General features: G+C 41.2%; 2 protein-coding genes across 2 annotated transcripts; one reads left to right on the top strand and one right to left on the bottom strand.

Moving 5' to 3' along the window:
* Positions 1–2760: 2760 nt before the first annotated feature.
* Positions 2761–18984, bottom strand: mycbpap (mycbp associated protein). The gene is made up of 19 exons (XM_016448798.1): positions 18784–18984; positions 15598–15728; positions 15326–15491; positions 15143–15249; positions 14810–14984; positions 13746–13861; positions 12367–12517; positions 12173–12276; positions 9771–9874; positions 9588–9696; positions 8909–9077; positions 8072–8259; positions 7821–7967; positions 6581–6688; positions 5938–6065; positions 5768–5868; positions 5591–5691; positions 3726–3839; positions 2761–3264 (listed from the first exon to the last, which is right to left on the bottom strand). The coding sequence occupies exons 1-19, from the start codon at positions 18842–18844 to the stop codon at positions 3181–3183; spliced, it is 2364 nt and encodes a 787-aa protein (XP_016304284.1). The 5' UTR covers positions 18845–18984; the 3' UTR covers positions 2761–3180.
* Positions 18985–20114: 1130 nt separating this feature from the next.
* Positions 20115–22388, top strand: LOC107659763 (GTP-binding protein Rhes-like). Its single transcript, XM_016448793.1, has 2 exons — positions 20115–20821; positions 21832–22388. Exons 1-2 carry the CDS (start codon positions 20131–20133, stop codon positions 22359–22361), a joined length of 1221 nt encoding a protein of 406 aa, XP_016304279.1. The 5' UTR covers positions 20115–20130; the 3' UTR covers positions 22362–22388.
* The last annotated feature ends 401 nt before the right edge of the window (positions 22389–22789 follow it).

The following is a 22789-nucleotide window of genomic DNA, read 5'->3' as shown; positions in this document are numbered from 1 at the left end:
AGGACACTGGCCCTCCAGGACTGAGTTTGGGCACCCCTGGTCTAATTGGACCGAGATGGAGTTATCACACTGTTACCCTGTATTTCAAAATTACATAAATTAATCATAAAGTAGTACATTGATAATAGGCTACAAAATATAAATTCAGGACTAAATATTGTGACAGTGCAAAGGTACTGTGTCACTGAATGATGTTAATGATAGCGAGTTAACTCATTCTCTGGAGAAATAAAACATTAAGGGAATTAAAACGTAATATTAAAAATAGATGTTTTCCGATCTATTCAATTAGGTAATACTTACTTAAAGGAAGAGTTATATACACATCTCAAAACGATATTTCAACTTACCTGTCTTCACAAAAAAATGAAAATTCTGTCATTAATTACTCCCCCTCATGTTGCTCCAAACCCGTAAGACCTTCGTTCATCTTCGGAACACAAATTAAAATATTTTTGATGCATTCCGAGAGCTCTGACCCTCCCATAGACAGCAAGTGTCCTTACACGATCAAGACCCAGAAACTTAAAGGGGGGGGTAAGCGATTTCTGGTAGCCAATGTTAACATTTGAAATCGCCAAAACAAACTACGCCCCTACCCCAAAAGTGTCTCGCCCCTATTTTGATAGCTCCACCCCACACATACCTACGCAACGGATTAGTTCTGTGAAACAAAGCAAAACTGCTGCTGAGTTCCATTCATGAGGTATTGACACAAATTTCAAATGATTTTCAATGGTCGCTTTGTCTTGCCTTAAGCCTTCTATTGTTCCGCAGACATTTTCCTCTTTTGTTTTTTATCTGCCATCTCGGCTAATGTCCGTTCCTTGCACTGAACGCGCTCTCCTCCACATCCTGAGTAGTTACGCCCCTTACTGCTGATTGGTTACAAGTTTGTTTTGCTATTGGGCCCGAATCGGTTTTCTAAAATGTTTTTGAAAAATCGCTTACCCCACCTTTAAGTAAGGACATCATGTAAAATAATCCATGTGACATCAGGGGTTCAACCCTAATTTTTTGAAGCTACGAGAATACGATTTGTGCACAAAGAAAACAGAAATAACGACTTTATTCAACAATTTTTCTCCTCAGCATCACCCTGGCGCCATTTTGGAGTTTCACGATGTATGCGCTTTGCTTTGATCTGAACGTAAACAACGTATGCGCATGGCGCTGCTGACACAGAACAGCATATGTTGTTTACATTCAGAGTCGTGATAACGAATAAAGTCTTATTTTTGTTTTCTTTGTGCACAAATATATTCTCGTAACTTCGAAAAATTGCGGTTGAACCCCTGATATCACATGGACCATTTTAACGATGTCCATACTACATTCTGGGCCTTGATCGTGTTAGGATCCTTGCTGTCAATGAGAGGGTCAGAGAGCTCTCGGATTTCATCAAAAATATCTTAAATTGTGTTCCGAAAATGAACGGAGGTCTTACAGGTTTAGAACAACATGAGGGTGAGTAATTAATGACAGAATTTTCATTTTTGGGTGAACTATCCTTTAATACGGCTGTAGCGTCGGTCAATTGACTATTAAATTTTAACCGTCGCCGGCGGGAACCACATTTAACCCAGCTGCTGGTTTGTCATTAAAATAACTTAACAATGTAAAAATGACATAACTTTTTTTTTATTTATTTTTTTATCCAGTATAGCAAGTGGTCATGGTAAAAAAAAGAAAACGAAAGAAAGTATTTTACTTATTTATTTATAAAGGTTTGGTCTGCTATGCTGTATTACTAAATAAATAAATACACTCTTTATTTTAATTATTTTATTTTCTGCATGTATGTTGCTGCAGTTTTCATAATATACTGAAGTATTTGCAACTGAAATGTTTATTTTAGCAGAAATATACAGATACGTTTGAATGGTCATTAATAAAGACGGTCAGATACATACAGCAGGGTATAGTGATGAGAACCAGCTAAACCTTCAGCCATTTGGGCTTGAAACGCTTGATGGACAAGCTTATAGATTATCTCATAAATCATAAACTGAATCATCTCATTCAGTTGTTTCAGAACGGCTAGTTTAAAACTCACACCAGAAACACACCAAAGGCTCTTCTTGACAGGAACATTACATTTACTGACTTGTGCAATTAAGATCGGACTCTTTAGACAGTAAATGAAGACAGACGGAAGTATCAATATGCTGTCTGAGGAGTGTGTTGAGTGTCATCGAGTAAATCACACAGAGAATCCACCATCCTCTCCATCAGCACATGCACCTGAAACACACACATTATGACTAAACATGACAGTATGAATCACGACTGGACGTGTGGATGCGTGATCAAACATCACGAAGGAGTGTGTGAGGGTTTGAATGGCTCTGTGTCATAAGTGTGTCATGACAACACAATCACCTGCTATAGTCACACAACTATTATATATATACATATATTACTGTTCATTACTGTTATATTTCTATTTCAAATAAATGTTGTTCTTTTGAACTTTCTATTCAGAGGGTGAGTAATTAATGACAGAATTTTCATTTTTGGGTGAACTATCCTTTAATACGGCTGTAGCGTCGGTCAATTGACTATTAAATTTTAACCGTCGCCGGCGGGAACCACATTTAACCCAGCTGCTGGTTTGTCATTAAAATAACTTAACAATGTAAAAATGACATAACTTTTTTTTTATTTATTTTTTTATCCAGTATAGCAAGTGGTCATGGTAAAAAAAAGAAAACGAAAGAAAGTATTTTACTTATTTATTTATAAAGGTTTGGTCTGCTATGCTGTATTACTAAATAAATAAATACACTCTTTATTTTAATTATTTTATTTTCTGCATGTATGTTGCTGCAGTTTTCATAATATACTGAAGTATTTGCAACTGAAATGTTTATTTTAGCAGAAATATACAGATACGTTTGAATGGTCATTAATAAAGACGGTCAGATACATACAGCAGGGTATAGTGATGAGAACCAGCTAAACCTTCAGCCATTTGGGCTTGAAACGCTTGATGGACAAGCTTATAGATTATCTCATAAATCATAAACTGAATCATCTCATTCAGTTGTTTCAGAACGGCTAGTTTAAAACTCACACCAGAAACACACCAAAGGCTCTTCTTGACAGGAACATTACATTTACTGACTTGTGCAATTAAGATCGGACTCTTTAGACAGTAAATGAAGACAGACGGAAGTATCAATATGCTGTCTGAGGAGTGTGTTGAGTGTCATCGAGTAAATCACACAGAGAATCCACCATCCTCTCCATCAGCACATGCACCTGAAACACACACATTATGACTAAACATGACAGTATGAATCACGACTGGACGTGTGGATGCGTGATCAAACATCACGAAGGAGTGTGTGAGGGTTTGAATGGCTCTGTGTCATAAGTGTGTCATGACAACACAATCACCTGCTATAGTCACACAACTATTATATATATACATATATTACTGTTCATTACTGTTATATTTCTATTTCAAATAAATGTTGTTCTTTTGAACTTTCTATTCATCAAAGAATCCTGAAAAACAAGTTTTCAGCACTGATAATAATCAGAAATGTTTCTTGAGCAGCAAATCAGTATATTAGAATGATTGTAATGATGCTAAAAATTCAGCTTTGATCACAGAAATAAATTAAATTTTAAAATATATTCACATAGAAAACAGCAATTTTAAATTGTAGTAATTTTGCACTGTTTTTACTGCATCTTTGACTATAATGCACATGTACCTGTGTGTGCAGCAGCGCTCTGTATCTGTCCTGTATTGTGTGTGAGTGATCAGTAGTAAAGCTGGAGTCTGTCTTCCTCTCCTCTGGCACATGTTTCCTCATGCTCCCACCTTCCTACACACACACACACACACACACACACACACACACACACAGAGGGCATTAAAAGCACTATCTGTAAGTGTCAGAGTGTAGAGAGTCAGTCTGAGTGTTTATACTGCTGCTGTGTGTGTGTGTGTGTGTGTGTGTGTGATAGAGAGACAGATCAGAGAGAGAGCGAGAGAGAGACAGGTTCACACTGTTAGCGGGTGTGAAAGCGTGCAGCTGTCCTGCGCTAAGAGCGGTTAGCATGCCACCCACAGAGCGTGAGTCAGCGAGAGACGCGCACTAGTGAGTGAGCATCACAGGCGCCGTACAAACCACACGCTTCACTCTCTGAACAACACTGACAGCTCAAAGACTGATGCTTGATGGTTACTCGGGTCTTCTGGGTGGTTGTTACACAGTTAATAGGGTTTTGCGAAGACGTTCTTGGTGGTTGCTAGGGTGTTCTGAATGGTTGCTAGGGCATTATGTGTTGTTATGCAGTAGCTAAGGACTTCCGTGTGGTTTCTGAGATGTTCTGGGTGGTGCGAGCATGCAATTCTGAGTGACCGCTGTTCAGTTGCTAGGGATTACTAGGTGGTTGTTATGCAATTGATAGGGTTTTTGCTGAGACATTCTTGGTTGCGAGGGTATTCTGTGCTGATGCTACACAGTTGCTTGGGAGTTCTGGGTGGTTGCTAAGATGATCTTGATGATTGCTAGGGTGACCTGACTGATTGCTAGGGTATTCTGGGTGGTTTATGTGGTAACTAGGGTGTTCTGGGTGGTTGCTAAAATGTTCTTGACGGTTGCTAGGGTGTTTTGACTGGTTGCTAGGCCATTCTGTGTTGTTATGCAGTAGCTACGGACTTCTGAGTGGATGCTAAGATGTTCTGGGTGGTGTGAGCATGTTCTGTTCTGAGTGACCACTGTTCAGTTGCCAGGGTGTTCTTGATGGTTACTAGGGTCTTCTGGGTGGTTGCTATGAGGTTTCTAGAGTGTTCGAGGTGTTTGTTATGCAATTGATAGGGTTTTGCTAAGACATTCTTGATTGCTAGGGTGTTTTGATTGGTTGCGAGGGTATTCTGTGCTGTTGCTACACAGTTGCTTGGGAGTTCTGATTGATCTGGTTGCTAAGATGTTCTGGCTGATTACTAGGGTGTTCTTGGAAGCTGTTATGTTGTTGCTTGGTTGCTCTGAGTGATTATTGTGCAGTTGCTAAGGTGTTCTGGGTGGTTGCTAAGATGTTTTTGAAGGTTTGCTAGGGTGGCCTGACTGGTTACTAGGGTGTTCTGGGTGGTTGCTAAGATGTTCTAGTGTTTGCTGTGGGACCTGACTGGTTGCTAGGGTGTTCTGAGTGGTTGCTATGCAGTTGCTAGGGTGTTATGGGTGGCTTGTGTTGTAACTAGGGTATTCTGAGTGGTTGCTATGCAGTTGCTAGGGTGTTATGGATGGTTTATGTGGAAACTAGGGTGGTCTGAGTGGTTGCTATGCAGTTGCTAGGGCGTTCTGGGTTCTGGTTGCTAAGATGTTCTTGGTGATGGCTAGGGTAACCTGACAGGTTGCTAGGGTGTTCTTGATGGTTGCTAGGGTGACCTGACAGGTTGCTAGGGTGTTCAGAGTGGTTGCTATGCAGTAACTAGGGTGCTCTGGCTGGTTGCTAGGTGTTTTTCCCGGTCTGTGTGATTTTGTCAGCTGTTGTCTGCTCCAGCAGGTGCTGTGAGGGAAGCGCTTTGTGTGTGTGATGAGGTTTGCTGTCCTCTGCTGGTGAGCAGCATCACCTGCACTGCTCTGGTCTCCTCCAGCTCTCTGACACTCGCGCGTCTCCTCTCGTCCTTCATCAGCAGGGCTCCTCCTCTCAGCTCCTCCTCCTCCTGCTCAGCTGCGGATCAGTAAGGTTAATGTCAGACCTCAGTCTTTCATGAGTGTGTGTGTGTGTGTGTGTGTTTTGTCCTCACAGGTGTCAGTCCAGCTGTTGTTCTCCTGAAGGCCCAGCGAGTGTCTCAATCTCACAGACTCACTGACCAAACCGTCCAGCAGCTCCCTCCATAACTGCACACTGCACACACACACACGTCACCATCATCATCATCATCTTCATCCCGAGGTGTGTGTGTGTGTGTCTCACCTGACGTTCTGCGCTGTCACAGGTGCGCTGTGTATCTGTGGCCACTGCAGCTCCAGGATCAGTGTGTTAAAGTGGCTCAGGCTCGTCTCTCTGCTCTCGCCGCTGCTATCAGACACGGACAACAGCGCCTAGTGGACAAAACACACACACACCGAGTTCACTTAAATATCGTTTACTGTCCCTCATGACACTCCAAACCTGAGTGAGTGACTCTTTCTCTGGTGAGATGTTTAGCAGAATGTTCACGCTGCTCTTTTCCATGCAGTGACAATCAATGGAGATTTTTTTTTTTCATTGGCTTAATTTCAGTCTGGCCGTCACAAAAAGCAAGCATGCAGCTTAAAGTCCCCCTGTAGTGAAAATCAAGTTTTTTTTTATGTTGTTTATTAGTCTATGTGTACATATGTCACATATGTATTTTACAACTAAAATAATGTCACTTTTTCACATTACAGCAATGAGAATGTAATTTTTTGCATTAAAGTAATGATAATTTTTAGGAAAATGTACTTAAATGTAATGGAAAGTAATGTCACAAATGTCACAAATAAATAAATATTTTTCTCCCTTTTGGTTCTGGGGAGAGCTGAGCGTTCTCAAAGCACATGCAGTCAGCTGATATTAATGGGCATTGCTGCGGTACCTGTCCGAGTGTGTTCAGTGACAGATCCCACGGCGGAGCGGCTCCTGACCCACTGACCTGCTCCCACAGGCCCCGCAGTGCCTCCACAGGCTCACGCCGGTACTGCAGCTGCCGAGAATGACACAACCAAAGCCAACTGTAAACCGTCAGAACAACATGTTTCTGCCGCATTCGTTTTGCCAGGATGGTCTGTCAGTTCCAGGTTCAATAAGGCTATTCTCCGGCGAGAACACGAGGGACCGACACATGCTGAGCTGTACTCAGAGCCTCAGTCATGTTCTGGCCTAAATGACACGACTGGAGCAATTATCCGCTTAATGGAGCTGATTATGGCTGTTTGTGTGGAGGCGAGCGTGTGTTTAACAAGACCGATCGATGAGTGAAAACTAGAGGAAAAGTCCAAATGTGAGGCTGAAGTTTGAGCATGTCGTAGTTTCCTTCCTGCTTATGAATGGAAAATAAATAAATTATGAAACTTTGGAAAACAAACACGACTGGCCAAATATAATACATGACTCCTTTATACAATGACCTGGCCGAATGACTTTGTTATTGCTTCCTTTCATATTAAAGATGATTATTATTGTGGTTATGATGCAATGCTTTATGGTGCAGATATTACTCAATGAACAGCAAGAAATACGGCTAGATCGGAAACAGCATTATGTTTATTATGTTGATTAAATGTAATCATCTTGTGAACTAAAATGCACCACAGTGCTGTTTTGTAATTATATATGCTTATAATGATGAGGAGAATATTTTCATCGAGCTGTTATTCAGGGCTGATAAGCATCTCAAGGTTTTCTGGGTAAATCGTTGGCATCTCACTCACGGCTGCGGTGAAATCTAAAAACTACACAAAAATATTGTTATCAATTAATTAATTATTTCATTAATATATTTTAGATATTCTTTTTTTTATTTCATATATTATTTCATTATATAGTTAAAAGTTATTAAAAATATCACAAAAAAAATCACAATAAATAATTCCTACAGCAACTGATGCAGCCCAATAACTGGACTTTTTATATGCATATCTGACTTTAATTAATTCATTAATTAATTTAACAATGCAGCAGATTTAAACACGGCTCATCCAAACAGATTTCAGAGCTATAAATATCCGTTTCATAATGTGGTTTTGCCATATAGTGACAGTAGGATATGAGTGGCGTTCTGCGGTGGGATCGGTGTGTGTGTGTGTGATGGTGTGTATGTTGCTGTGATCACGTACATGAGGGTTGAGCGTGTTGAACAGCTCCTCGTCTGTGATGCAGAGATCAGCAGGAGAACTGGGCCGTTCTGGAGTGTGAATTCCTCTCAGCAGATCCCTGACGATCCGTCCACACAGTGACACGGACACTTTCTGCTCCAGCTCTTTCTGCACACACACACACACACACACACACACAAACAGCATCAGTTTAAATTAATCAGTGTTTTCATTGCTTTAAATGAGACACACACACACACACACACACACACCTCCAGTGCGGCTCTCTGCTGTGCGCTATTGTCCTGCTCTAAAGCCACGCCCCTCAGAGTGACCCGCAGTGAAGCTCCGCCCATCAGCACTGGGTGTGTGTGCAGACGCCAGGCCTCAGTCATGATGCCCGCAGACGCGCTCTTGAAGATGAAGCTGATGTGTTTAGTGCAGCCGGGCAGAATCACCGCTGACAGAGAGCATCATATATGAGTTTACAAAAGAGAGAACGGAGGATCATGGAATCAAATTTCTGTTTGAGATTTTACATGTAAATAGTCTGTATAATATTGAATATGTACATTTTGATGTATTTAAAAAAATACATCAAAGTGACAAAATGTATTTAAAGGGGTCATAGGATGCCCATTTTCCACAAATGACTGCTGTTCATTATTACATCCAACAACAGAACACCTCAATCGCTTAGGAGTCATTCTTGTCTACATCTGCTCCGGCGGTGAAACAATGGTGGACTGATGACAGCTCACTCAGGGCGGGGCTAAGGTAAGACACCAGTCCAGTCTGTGCTGAAACGCTACTGTCAATCAAACTATCATGGGAGGGGCCTGTTTTTGTGACGTCACACAGACAGGCATCTGAGATTGGCTCGATTTGAGAAAGGGGTAAATATTTGAGTAGATAAAAAAAAAAACACTGGGTGGATTTTTATCATTATAGGGTGGTTGTGTACACACACTGCCAACACACATTTCAGTTCAAACAACTTGTAAAAGTGCATGTAGCATCATATGACCCCTTTAAAAAAAAAAAAAAAATTTAAATCATAATGATTCCAATGAGGTTTCTGATGTCTGTCTGTGTGTGTGTGTGTGTACCTGTAGTGCTGTTGAAGTAGAAGTGTTGAGTGAGTGTGTGTGTTTGCGTCAGTCTCTCCCAGCTGTAGTAAATCGTGGTACTTCCTTCATTCTTTAACTCCAGATAAGCGCTCACACTCTGTCCTGTGACCGTCTCAAACATCAGCCTGACAGAGACGCCCTCCTGCCCCTGAGACACACACACACACACACACACACACACAAGCACGTTACATACTGTATGAGTGGAAATATTGTGTTTATACTACAATGATGAACCACTTGGGACTGCAGTGTTTTACAATGGTTAAGGAGTGTTATACTGTGCGTTACTCCACCAACTAGACTAGTTTGAGTGGCATAATGTTTTTTAAAAAATGTCAGCATTATAAAAAAAAAATAATAATTCAAAAGTTTGAATCTGTTCAGTTCAAGGCTTAGTTACATTATTTACAGTTGCCAGGCAGCATTTCAAATCCATTAAAAAACAGTTTGTCCAGAATTTCCCAGTTCTGAAGGGTTTTATTACTTCATCAACATGGCAACATTACGAATCATTGAACATTCAGATGGAGTGTCTTTGACTGGTTCCTCTCTCTGAACTGGACATATAGAGTGGTGCTGAGTGACTCATGTGGTGATATAAGATCTCCCTCCTGCCGCCCACCTCAGACCCGCAGTGCTGTTTCTCTCTTCATACCTGGTGGGAGGAAGTGCTGCCGGTCCAGAGCGCCAGATCTCCACAGACCCTGAGAGCGGGGCGCAGCTCCACGTCCATCAGCACGTCCTCATACAGCTCCAGAGGAACTCTGGAGGAGAACACAGACAGGTCAAACACAGAGCAGTCACATCAGGATGAGAGTCACAGGAGATAGAGTCCTACTGGTTCTCCTTCTGCTCTTCATCCTCGTCTTCTCTCTCGTCCGGCAGAGGAGAACGTGAAGATACGGGAAGACCAGACCCGACCACCTCCAGACCATCAGCCTCCTGAAACAGCACAGATCAGAGCTCTGAAACATCTCAGCAGCTTCTCATACACAACACGTCAGACTCCAGCGGAGATGCTTCTCCACAGAACAACTCCTCAGTCATTTCATCCACACTGTCTTACTGTATGACGACTAGTGACTCATTTGTGTCTGTTTTCAGTTCTCCCAGGAGAAACAGCCGAGAAAGACTACATTAGAGATGTGAGATAAGAGTTTCAGTAAATCCACTGAGGAATAAACCTTCGAGCTGAACATGAGTGTTTGTGATGATCAGCTGAGAGGTTTTATTTTAGAAAGCCGAGCTGTTTAGAAACCAGATCTGCAGATGAGCTGCGGAAAAGTACAGCGAGTCCGACGAGAACAGACAGAGTGAACACACACACACACACACACACACACAGTTCATCTTCTCACAGACTCAACTAATGCAGCTCAAGAAAGCAGAAAAGGCAGCACACAGCATGTTTATTTTATTAGGATAATAATTATATATATATATATATATATATATGACAGTCAGTCTCATCTGACGCGAGTCTGATCTCAGATGAAAAGCTAGTGAGCTTCCTCACCATCTACACAGTCAGCTGCCTTCTAAGGGTGCATCAAACTGAAAAGTGTTTGCAGGGATTGCAATGACAATGTCTCATAAAGAGAGCATGATTTAGCTGTCTACCTTTTGAAAAAGTACTAAAGGGTCTATATGTGTAACAGAAGAAAACATCCGGTGTCTCATCACTAGTGCTGATGTGCTCCCAGAGCTGGTGTTTTTGTGATAATGGCTAGTAATCACTGCAGGAGATGCGTGGATCTGCTCTCCGGGGGATGATAGGTACATGTGTGCGTCTGAATACTAATACAGATCACACTATAACAACAACAACAGCATCCTCAGACTCACACTCGGCCCGTCCAGATGAGTAATGAGTGGAGAACATCACATTAACCTGGAGAAGAGACGCTCGTCCAGTATTTAGGTGAAATCACATGTACGTATGCTGTATACGCCGTATGCTGCTGAAGTCTTTTAGCAAGCTCGCGTGAGGCAGCGCTTTTAGTGGCAGCACGTTTCACACGTGCAGGTATTGATTGGGAACTGACACATGTGAAGGCAACACTGCTAACGGACATCTTCAAACTGTCAATCCCTCAGGATTTCTTTGCTGTGCTTGAAACGGCTGAAATTACACTTCTTCACAAAAGATCTGGGACTCGTTTGAAACCCTCAATGTACAGATGCCTTTCAAACTTTGTTCTGAAGAGACTTTCTGCTTTCATCAGCTTTTTATTACAAGAACATTAAGATTACAGTTTGAACATCCTCCATCAACTTATAGAAGTGTTCAGAGGTTTAGAGTCAGTAAGATGTTTAAAAGTCTCTTCTGCTTATTAAGGCTGCATTAATTTGATCAAATTTACAGTAAAAAGGTGAAATATTTTCTATGTGAATATCTGTTAAAATGTAACGATTTCCCCAAATTGATTCCTGTGATCAAAGCTGAATTTTGAAACAGTCTTCAGTGTCACATGATCTTCAGAAATCATCCTAATACGCTGATTTGCTGCTCAAGAAACATTTCTGATTATTATCAATGTTAAAAACAGTTGTGCTGCTTCATATTTTTGTGAAAACTGTGATATATTTTATTTTTCAGGATTCAAAGATGAATAGAACGTTCAAAAGAACAGCATTTTGTTTTTTAAATATAAATCTTTTGTACATTATAAATGTCTGTACTGTCACTTTTGATCAATTTAATGCATCACTGATGAATAAATGTATTATTTCAAAAAATAAAATCTTACTGATGCAGTATTTTGTTAGAAATGTTTGCCCTACAGAATCTAAGTGAAATGTACAGTCTAAATGTTCAAATTCTAATGCATTTGGCAAATGCTTCAATAGAAAATGACTTATTCAAGGTTACATTTCAAGCATTTCCTGGTAATCAAACCCATGATCTTGGCATTGCTTGAGTCTGTTTGAGTTACTGAATGTGTCTATTTGTGACAATTGCACATGCTGACACAACCAGACAAACACCTAAAAGTGCTTAAGTCTCCTTCAGTGTTCATTAACTGTGAACAGGGTTTCATGCAGTTTGAGCGTCAGTTACACATGCGTTCACATTTTGAGCAGTTTCTGCCTACATATCTGGACCAAATGTCCAAAGAAGGACAGAAAATCCTCAAATCAGCGACAGCAGCTTCCATAAACATACTGAATGAAGATGTGCAGAAAGGCAGAAATGTTCAGAAAGTGACGGTTCACAGAAATCAAAGCCGTGTGTCTTACAGGAGGACTGAAGTCTCTCAGCACGTCCTTGAGCTCATGAAGCCGCTGCTGCAGGTACAAACCCTGATCCCAGCCGCCGTTCACCGCCTCACACGCCACATTACCTGCAAACACACACAGACATCACACCCCCGTTCCTCATATGTTGTGTACATGAAGATTGTGTGTGACAGGCTCATGTTGATCATGTGTACCTGACTCCAGGCGTGTGCTGAGCGGCTGAGCCACGCGTGTGACGGCAGGACGCTTTCCTCTCTCGGTTTGCGTGAGAGTGGCTGTGATCCCGCTCGTCTCGTCCCCGTAATGCTGTGGGACGCTCCAGAACTCACTGCCCACACGGTGACCCTGAAACACATGCGGGGAACAATCAAATACAACATGAGATTCAGCACACGATGGACAGGAGTGCATGAAACCGCTTTCATTCAGAGATTCATGTGCTTCTATGCAAACTGACTTAGACACACATTTGGTCATAAAAATGTTCCCTAGGAATCAAACTCATGATCTTGACATTACAGCACCATCTATTAGTCGAGCTAACTGTGCTCTGGTATTAGAAATGAGCCTTTTTATTAAAAGCCAATATTAGCCGTTATGTGTCATTTCTCATACTTTTAGGAAGACTGTGTAAATTAAAATAAATGTCCAAAAGATTGGGGTCAGGAATTTGTCTTCTTTTGTTCATCGAGGACACATTTAATTGCTCAAAAGCGGCAGTGAATACATTTAAAATGCTATACAAGATTTCTATTTCAAATAAATGCTGTTCTTTTGAACTTTCTATTCACCAAAGAATCCGGAAAAGTTAAATGTATCACAGTTTTCACAAAAATATACTGTTTTCAACATTGATAATAATCAGAAATGTTTCTTGAGCAGCAAGTCAGCATATCAGAATGATTTCCGAAGGATCATGTGACACAAGACTGGAGTAATGATGCTGAAAATTCAACTTTGATCACAGGAATAAATTACATTTTAACAGATATTCACATATAAAACAGTTATTTGAAATTCTAAAAATATTTAACATTTTTACTGTATGATTTGATCAAATAAATGCAGCCCTGGTGAGCAAATGAGACTTAAAAAATATTCCTGACCTCAAACTTTTGAACACTAATTACCAAAATGTGGGGAAATACATCACCACAGGAGCACTTTTTTTTTGCCCACATAATTGAAATCTCTGTGCATTTGTGTCAGAGGCTTCAGTTAAGTGTGCAAGTGAAATAAATACAGCTTAACATCATTTTAGGATTAACAAAGCTGGCTCCGATGAATGTGAACAAACTACTGCAGAAGAGTTCTCCACTATACAAGCACTAAATATAAGAAGTGACTCAAATAACTCCTTCCTGGAAACATTCCAGATTTAGTCTGAACTCAAGTAGAGAAGATATATGCAGCTGAGGAGTCCCACGATCGATCTCTGCCCACATGCTGTGATATAACACTTAAATGATGCATGGAGACGGTGTCGTGACCTCCAGTGCCTGTGAAGGTCTTCTCGCTGCTCGAGATGGACACAGAGCAGGTTTGACACAGTGTAAAGGGGACGGAGCCTCACATGTCCTGCGCTGAGAGCGGGCAGCGCTGTGCTGATCAGATCCCTCTGCTCCTGAACCCGTCTGAATGTGCTGGAGCGGTTCATCAGTAAAGACCCCGCTGGCTTCTGCAGGAACCCTGCGAAACACACAGTATGAGATCCGCACATGACGACAGGAGCAGCAGCCGCCACATGGGCCCTTTGTTCTGATGCTTTAGATCAGACGGACATCATCATAACACACTATTACTGCAAATAATCCTGTTACAAAACACCCCGTCTGATAGCGTATTTTATGTAATGACACAGACACACACACACACACACACATAAAGGTTCGCTATAGGAAACGGCCTTTGATTCGGACTGGAGTGGCTGCAGTCTTTACTGACTCATCACTTCAGCAAAGCTTCTCTTCTCCTTATATGGAGACCAGAGGAGACCGACTAGTTATATAAACATACAGCAGCCCATCAGACACAGACTTATTTCAGGCATTCGAAACTCAAAATGCATAATTTCAGTGGCTTGAGAGCAGTTTATCTACATTTAACAAATATGTGACCCTGGACCACAAAACCAGTCATAAAGGTCTTTTTTTTTTTAATTGAGATCTATACATCATCTGAAAGTTGAATAAATAAGCTTTGCACAGGCTTCCGAACTAGGGTTGGGCCGATAGACGATGCCATCATCCATCGCCGATGGCTGATAGACATCACGATGTTGAGCCTGCATCACGATAAACCCTCCCCCCCGGAATCTGCCGCATCCCAATACCGTGTTCCAAAAGAAAATGACATGTAATACGGAATCCCTAAAACGAGTTGCGGTGTAAATTGGCATCCCACATTATATATATATATATATATATATATATATATATATATGCACTTTTAGTTTTAAATAAAATAGTCACTATACATTTTCATGAGAAGCATAAAAAATGAAATGCAATACTATGAAATTTGGTGAATTCTAATGTAATAGACTATGTATTTCATTAATATCTTAAGCACACATTAATTTTGACAGCCTGAAAAACACATTCTCCACCCTTTGAGTAATGCACCAGACAGACTCACGTGAAATGAAGTCCTGCTGTCTGTGTCTCTCTGTCATGTGACGGCCCCAGTGCTGGAGGGCGTGGCTCTGATGGCCCCGCCCCGTTTCTGAATGAACTCCGGCCTTATTGTCCTCATTCTCATCCTCCACCCACAGAGGGGGCCGTTCCTGTCGGTCTGGAATCCGCTGCACCAGCTGAGAACGAGTGTAACGAAAGATTTCAGTAAAATAACAAAAACTTTTAGAACAAGTATAATGATTATGAGCCTATAATCCTTTGCGTTCCCTAAAAATTATTATTGGCTTTTTTGAAATGACGTGCCATTTCAGCTGTCTGCGGCTGCACCCCTCACCTCTGTCTCTCCTCGCAGCTGCATCTCTGTCCTGAAATCCTCCAGGCTTCCCAGAATGCTGTGCGGCAGCACCATCCCCTGCGAGTCAAACCGCGGCCCACCAGGACCTTTGACACACAGAGAGAGTTTAAAACATCAATCACACTGAACTTCCTGTTCTGACCCAAAGCCACGCCCACTAACCTGCATATTCAAATAGTTGGGGCGGGGCAACATCCTGTGGGAGGGGCCTCACTATGGTGACTCTAACCGCTCTGCTGACTTCGTCTGGGGGGCGTGTCTTACGGACGTAAACACGGGTCATCGATTTGGGCTTCTGGGAATCGGAAGGAGGTTTAGGGACTCGCAGCTGCAAAGAAAAAAGCAACAAGACATGATATACAACACAGAAGATACGGAAACACCTCCAGATGTAACATCAGTGTGAATGAGGGGTAAAACACACACTCTCTCACCCGCTCCAGGTCTTGAGCTGTGATGGCCAGACTCTGGATGTCGTGTCCGTTCAGAGCCGGACTGTGATCTTCCTCACCCACATATGAGGATGATGATGAGATCTCCTCACAGCCTCCCAGCAGCTTCTTATCTGACACAGCAGAGGAGAGGAGGACGAGACAAACCACAAACCCACACACCTGTGAAAATGTGACTACTCAAACCAGGTCGGTCAAAAGATTATAATTATATACTGTGATTCATATCAAGCTATTGTGACATTTAATGCTATTCATTTAACATTTTAAATTGCTTTTCAAAGAAAGCATACTTTGATTTTTGCAAAAACATGCATGTGTTTTTAAACATCGTTAAGATTTTGTAATATTTTGCTCACCAAGGCTATTATTTGATCAAAAATACAGTAAAAGGGTGAAATATTATTACAATTTAAAATAGCTGTTTTCTATGTGAATACATGTTAAAATGTAATTTATTTCTGTGATCAAAGCTGAATTTTCAGCATCGTTTCTCCAGTCTTCAGTGTCACATGATCCTTCAAAAATCATTCTGATTTGCTGCTCAAGAAACATTTCTGATTATTATCAGTGCTGAAAACAGTTGTGCTACTTCATATTTCTGTGGAAACTGTATTACATTTTATTTTTTCAGGATTCACAGATGAATAGAAAGTATAAAAGAACAGCATTTATTTGAAATAGAAATATTTTATAACATTATCAATGTCTTTACTGGGATCAATTTAATGCATCTGCTGAATCAAAAAATTAAAAATAAATAAATAAATGTGACCCCAAACTTATGAACGTAGTGTAAATGGTGTGAATTTACGTTCCTCATCAAACATAAAAATATGCAGAACTCTAAACTTTATTAGACACATTTTAACTCACAAAAACCGACTGCTAAAAGATCATTACAGTGTCATTTCTATGAACAATGTCTCTTCTAAAAAAACATATACCAACAAAAGAAGAAAAACACAAGCACTGCTAGTGTAAATGTCAGTAAGTGACTATCAAAGCAACGAGACAAAACACTGACGTAAAGTGATGAGAGCAAATAATCAATTCTGATATATGATCAAATATGACAGCGGCTTTCAGCTATGGAAACACCTGAAGGTGCATGGAAACAGACACATGCCTTTCATATGTGCCTTTTATACTTAGCTCTAGTTTGGGGAAAAATATTCCCCCAAAGTGGCAGAAAACCAATTAAAAATGTATGTATTTTCTATTAATTGTAAACATTCAACAAACATTTTGCATTTAGAAAAAATACCCCCCCCCCCCAACATAAGCGCAATATAACAAGACATTATTATATTATGTTTATTATATTATATTATTGCAACTTTTTGAAAAAATATAATTGCCAATATAAACAAAAAAAAAATAGAATGTTAATGCATTTAAAATTATCATCAGCACAATATCATAACAAATTATTACAATGTATTGTATTACATATCAATATGGTAAAATATTATATTATTTGAGAAAAATTCAAATTGACAATATATGACAAAAATAAATAAAACATAAAACTTACATTAGTGCAATATAACAACAAATCATTATATTATATATAAATATTGAAAATATAATATAATTTGAGATAATTGAAAATTTTACAGTTTAAAATTAAATAATATTAGAATGATGAATGTTAATGAATTCAACACACATTACATTAGTGTAATATAACAACAAATTATGATAAATATAATATAATATAACATAATATATATAACATCCTTTATTTGACCCTCTAACTCTAGCACGTTCTATTCTATTTTAATTCTACTTCATCTATATTTATCTTCTTTTTTTATTAAAAAACAAACAAACACTAGCTTTCTATTTTTTCTATTCTATCTGCATGTTTTTTCTTTGTGTGTGTGTGTATAATATATATATATACAGTGGTGTTTTTCTGTCAATGTGGGGTGCTGTGTGTACATTAATGAGGAAAAAAAATTAACTTAAATGATTTTAGCAAATGGCTGCAATATAACAAAGAGTGAAATTTAAGGGGGTCTGAATACTTTCCGTACCCACTGTGTATATATATATATACCTTGCTACATATACTGCGTTAGGCTAACCGAGACTTGTCATTTGCACTTATATATTGTTGCTCTTTTGTTAGTTTTGACTGCTTTTATTGTCCTCATTTGTAAGTCGCTTTGGATAAAAACATCTACTAAATGACTAAATGTAAATGTAAATCAAATGTCTTATAAACATTTGTGTGAGGGTTAGGTTTAGGGCTAGGGCATGGAAAATATCATTAGTTCATTATAAAAGAATAGAAGTCGATGGAAATTCCCACTATAGAACAAATGTGTGTTTAGACAGAGAGAGAAGAGCAGCCCACACAGATGAGAGTGAATACTAATGAGTCACTAGAAGCTCTACACTGACTCCAGCTGACCGAGTGTACACTCACACACACACACACACACACAGTCATTTAGAGCGGACATGCTGTTATATAAGCCTGCACATCCTCAGCGTTCTGGAGACGGATGAGCGTTGCCATGGTAAAACACAATAACTTTTCCCCTGCTGCTGCCAGTCTTTCCATCCGAGGAGTCAGAACATCCTGTATAGTTTCACAGGTGGAGTGGAGAAAAGCGGTGAGACTGGTCTCTAAAGTATGGAGGATTCACAAGAGGACAACAAATGAGGGAAAGTCTTTTTTCTGCTCCATCTCTCTCTGACAGGAGCATCATGGACCGATTGTGGGAAGTGAGAAAGTGAGGATGACTGGAGACCATGATGTGCTCATAGCATGTCATATTCACATACACATACACACACACACACACACACACGCACACGCACACGCACACACACAGACACACACACACACTACACACACACACACGCACACACACACACACACACACACACACACACACCAGTGTCTCTGTCACAGCGACTGCAAAGAAGTATTTGGACACTTCAGCTACACTTAGAAATGTCTTTAGATCATTTCATTAGACAATAAGCAAGTGCCCTTTATTGCAAATAAACAGCACAGGTTTGTTATTAATCTACACTGTATATAAACCGAATTATAAACTGCTTGATCTGGTGTCTGTTTATTCATTGAGGCATATTTGAGAAGGACTAAACATGTTCAGATGTTGATATTAATATGATAATAGGCCTTACCTGATGGAGATCTCGTTTCTCGTTTATTAATCCTGCTGCTTGATTTCCCGACACTCGCCATGAAGCCAGACCTCAATCAAACCGCAGCTACGAACAAACAAGATAACTCCTCAAACTATGGTGAAACCTAGCAGCTGTGTGTTATTGCAGAAAGTTTACTCGGATAGAGACCCGCTGCGTCTCTGTTTACAGCGCCTTACTTCCGTGTACAGACGTGTTGCCGTAGCAACGGGTGCGCAGTGAGCCGTTAAAAGCAAAGGGATCATGCGCGCAGTTAGCGCAAAACAAACAAACAAACAAAAAATAATACAAAAGTGTAAGATGAGGTAAGTTTTAAAATCATATTTGCCGTAGATCACAGATTCAAATTAGGAAAGAATAAGCATAAAACAACACAGAAAAACATTGTCTCCGAAATTCCATTTGCCTAATTGTTTTTGTTTATTCGATCAATATCGTTACACTGTTACGTTTTTTGTGTGTGTAGCAAATACAAAAAAAATGCAATATCTACAAAATATTTTCAATTTCTTAGTTGTTTTCATATTTCAAAAAGTATTGTAGGCTACCTATTTTGTGTCATGTGACAAGAAAAAACGATTTCTGCTTTTTACCCTCCGGGACATCCTTTGAAACACATATTGAATGCATTAATAATACATTAATAATCTTAAAGCGCTATTATCATGTGTTTGGAACAAAACATTAAAAATGCAATTCATACAAAACATGTTTTATGATGGACATGTTTTTTATATTTCAAAAACTCCTATTAAAATACTTAAAATGTGGCTTAACAGGAAGCCATTTTGTGTCATGTGACAAAACCCGTAAAGCAAGACCCCTTCAGACCCTCACGATTTCATTCATTCATTCCTTTTTATTAAAACAAAAAACTACCTGCAAAAAGGTTACCTGCATGTCACTTTAAATAAAAAAGTGTCTCCCTAATGCATAAAAGTAAATAGCCACGTTTAGTAAATTTGTATTGTATGGTAAATATATAATATTTGTAAAAACATAACATGTTCTAATATGATTTCTAATATGAACGATTTTTCCTTTTTACCCTCTCGGACATCCTTTGATACACATATTGAATGCATTAATAATAAATTAATGTAGGCTACTGTCTTTTATTCCATAACGCTTTCCATTGAAATTAGTTTTATTTTCATTTATTTATTTAAACTTACTCTGACCTAATTAGAGCCGCAGCAAACAGACTTCATCGCAGCTGTAGGCTGTGCTAATTATGAGAGCTGGCCTATATCATCGCGCGCTGCTCCGGGAAACGTTTTGTTCCTCGCGGATACAAGATAGATCTCGCACCTGTCAATCACACCGATGACGCGCGCGCGGGTTTATAAGCGGCGCGCCGCGAGCGCACCTAAGTACTTCTCCAGAGCGCACAAGCAGAGGTGGATGCATCCGAACGATATCACACAGATCTGCCTGTCTTCGATGTGTTCCGTCATGGAGCAGAGCGTTAAAGCGGCCGCAGCCCTGCAGGTGATCCAGACGCGCAGCTCGCCCAGCGTACTGCTCGCGTACAAAAGCGTGACGCAACGATTCGGCGCGACCGGGTTCAGCGTCAGCACGCTCTCCAAAGCAGGACTGGGAATCCTCAAACTGGCCACGACGCAGCTGAAGCAGCAGGAACAGAAGGCGCGGGTGGTGCGTGCGTCCAGTCTGGGTAAAGCGCACCCCGCGTCCGTCGATAAAAAGTCCCCTCTGGACCTGCTGGCCGCGCTTGTCCTGCACGGCAACGCACGCCTCCCGCCGCTGGCGAACGACTCGCATGTCGCCAAGCCGCAGAACTGCAGGCGCATCGTGGTGCTCGGCGCGCCGCGCGTCGGGAAGACCTCCATCCTGCGCCGCTTCCTGCGCGACGGCTTCGAGGAGCGATACGAGCCCACGAGTGAGGATTTCCACCGGAAACTCTACCAAATCCGCGGAGAGACTTACCAGATAGACATACTGGACGCGTCCGGGGAGAGGAGCTTCCCCGCCAAGAGGAGGCTGTCCATCCTGACAGGTGCGTGAACGTTTCTAATACGCTCTTATCAAGAATAGTTTTAGCTGTACAGCGCTCCTGCTGAGATGTTCTGGAGAACTTGGTGTTCTTCACTTTGGTCCTTCAGATCAGTGTCAGTGATTTTCCAAAGCACCATTAAACTGATGAAGATCTAGACAGTGAACAGTTATTTGTGGAACCAAAAAGTGTTCCGCTTTCTTGGAATCTTGTTTCTGGAAATATTTTACGCACTATTTATTTGTGTATTTAAAAGTTTCAAATACGCTCTCATGAGGAACAGTTTGGGATGTACAGCGTTCCTGAATTTCTGTATGGCTTGATGATGGCTTTATAATTGCTGCATGAAGTTGTTGGAGTCACATTGGGTTTCCAAGGCACAAATGGAGAGCTAGATAATAAAAAAGTTATTTGTGGGGGAAAAAGTTAAAACTGAATTAATGTACTTGTTTTAAAATCATCATGCAAGGATTCCCAGACAGCAACATAGTGTTGGCCCAGATCCGGCCCACATCTGGCCCATGTGAAATCCATGCGGGCCAGATGTGGGCCGAAACGGTCTGCTGTCTGGGTTCAGTCTCAGATTTTATAGACATTAGCCTTCTGATAGAATAACGATAGAATATTGTTTTTTTTCTAGTAAATAAATATGGCACCAAGAACAAAAATGAGATACTTTGACTATTTATTTTAAATTCAATTAAAGGAAATTAATTCTTGAACTGATGCTTTTCTCCAATAAACGTAAATTGAGTGAATCAGCATAATGAATTTCCATAAAGCCAACGCGTGTTCATTAATTCAGAAAACGGAACATAAATCATAATTATGTTACCTAGCATAAATACATCTATGATATTGCAATCGCTTTTAAATCATCTAATTGTTGATGCCAATACTTGGGAGTGTCAAACTTGGTTTAATTCCAACAGCGCTGCATTTTCTTAATAGCCTAGAATGAGATGTTTCATATGTCAGATATTGACCCTCTGTCGTCTCTTCTGTGTTTTTAGGTGATATATTCCTGCTCGTCTTCAGTCTCGACGACCGCAGCTCGTACGAGGAAGTGCGCGCTCTGCACGCCGAGATAGTGGCGGCCAAAACGGCGCTGCGCCGATCCAAACAGAAGGCGTGCGTGCCGACGGTGGTCTGCGCGAACAAGGTGGACTTGCCCTCGGAGCAGCGCGCGGTGTCGCGGACCGAGGTGCTCCGCGCGCTCGGTAACGGCTGCGCTCTGTTCGAGACCTCCGCCAAAGACAGCGTCAATCTGGAGCAGGTGTTCGAGGCGCTGGCGCGGCGCGGCGGCCTCCCCCTCGAGACCGGACCCTCGCAGCACCGCAAAGTGTCCATCCGCTCGTACCAGGCGCTGCGGGCGGCGCGGCAAGCGGAGAGAGGGAGCACGGCGGCGGCGTGCGACGCTCCGTGCGGGGCGCTCTTCCCGCTGGCCCGCAGACCGAGCTTCGGCACCGACCTGCGGCTGGTCCTTGGGCCCAAAGCCAGCAGAAAACAGAGCAAAGCGCTGGACAAGTGTCAGATTCAGTGAAACAACTCCGACTGAGAGAAAGAGAACCGCTTTCAACAAAGAACACTGACGATATTGCAGATACTTTGATATGTGTTTCTTTTGGAGATAGATCAGAATCGTTTTTATACATTATATGTGACCCTGGAGCACAAAAGCAGTCTTAAGGGGAAGGGGAAGTCGTGGCCTAATGGTTAGAGAGCCGGACTCGTAACCTAAAGTTTGTGGGTTCGAGTCTCGTACCGGCAGGGATTGTAGGTGGGGGGAGTGAATGTACAGCGCTCTCTCCCTTCAATACCACGACTGAGGTGCCCTTGAGCAAGGCACTGAACCCCCAACTGCTCCCTGGGTGCCGCAGCATAAATGGCTGCCCGCTGCTCCGGGTGTGTGTTCACGGTGTGTGTGTGTGTTCACTGCTGTGTGTGTGCACTTTGGATGGGTTAAATGCA

The sequence above is a fragment of the Sinocyclocheilus anshuiensis genome, unplaced genomic scaffold, assembly GCF_001515605.1.
Source record: "Sinocyclocheilus anshuiensis isolate Anshui unplaced genomic scaffold, SAMN03320099.WGS_v1.1 scaffold968, whole genome shotgun sequence".
In the NCBI taxonomy this organism is placed as follows: domain Eukaryota; kingdom Metazoa; phylum Chordata; class Actinopteri; order Cypriniformes; family Cyprinidae; genus Sinocyclocheilus; species Sinocyclocheilus anshuiensis.
The sequence above is the reverse complement of the archived record's forward strand: the minus strand, read 5'-3'. Positions and strand labels throughout refer to the sequence as shown.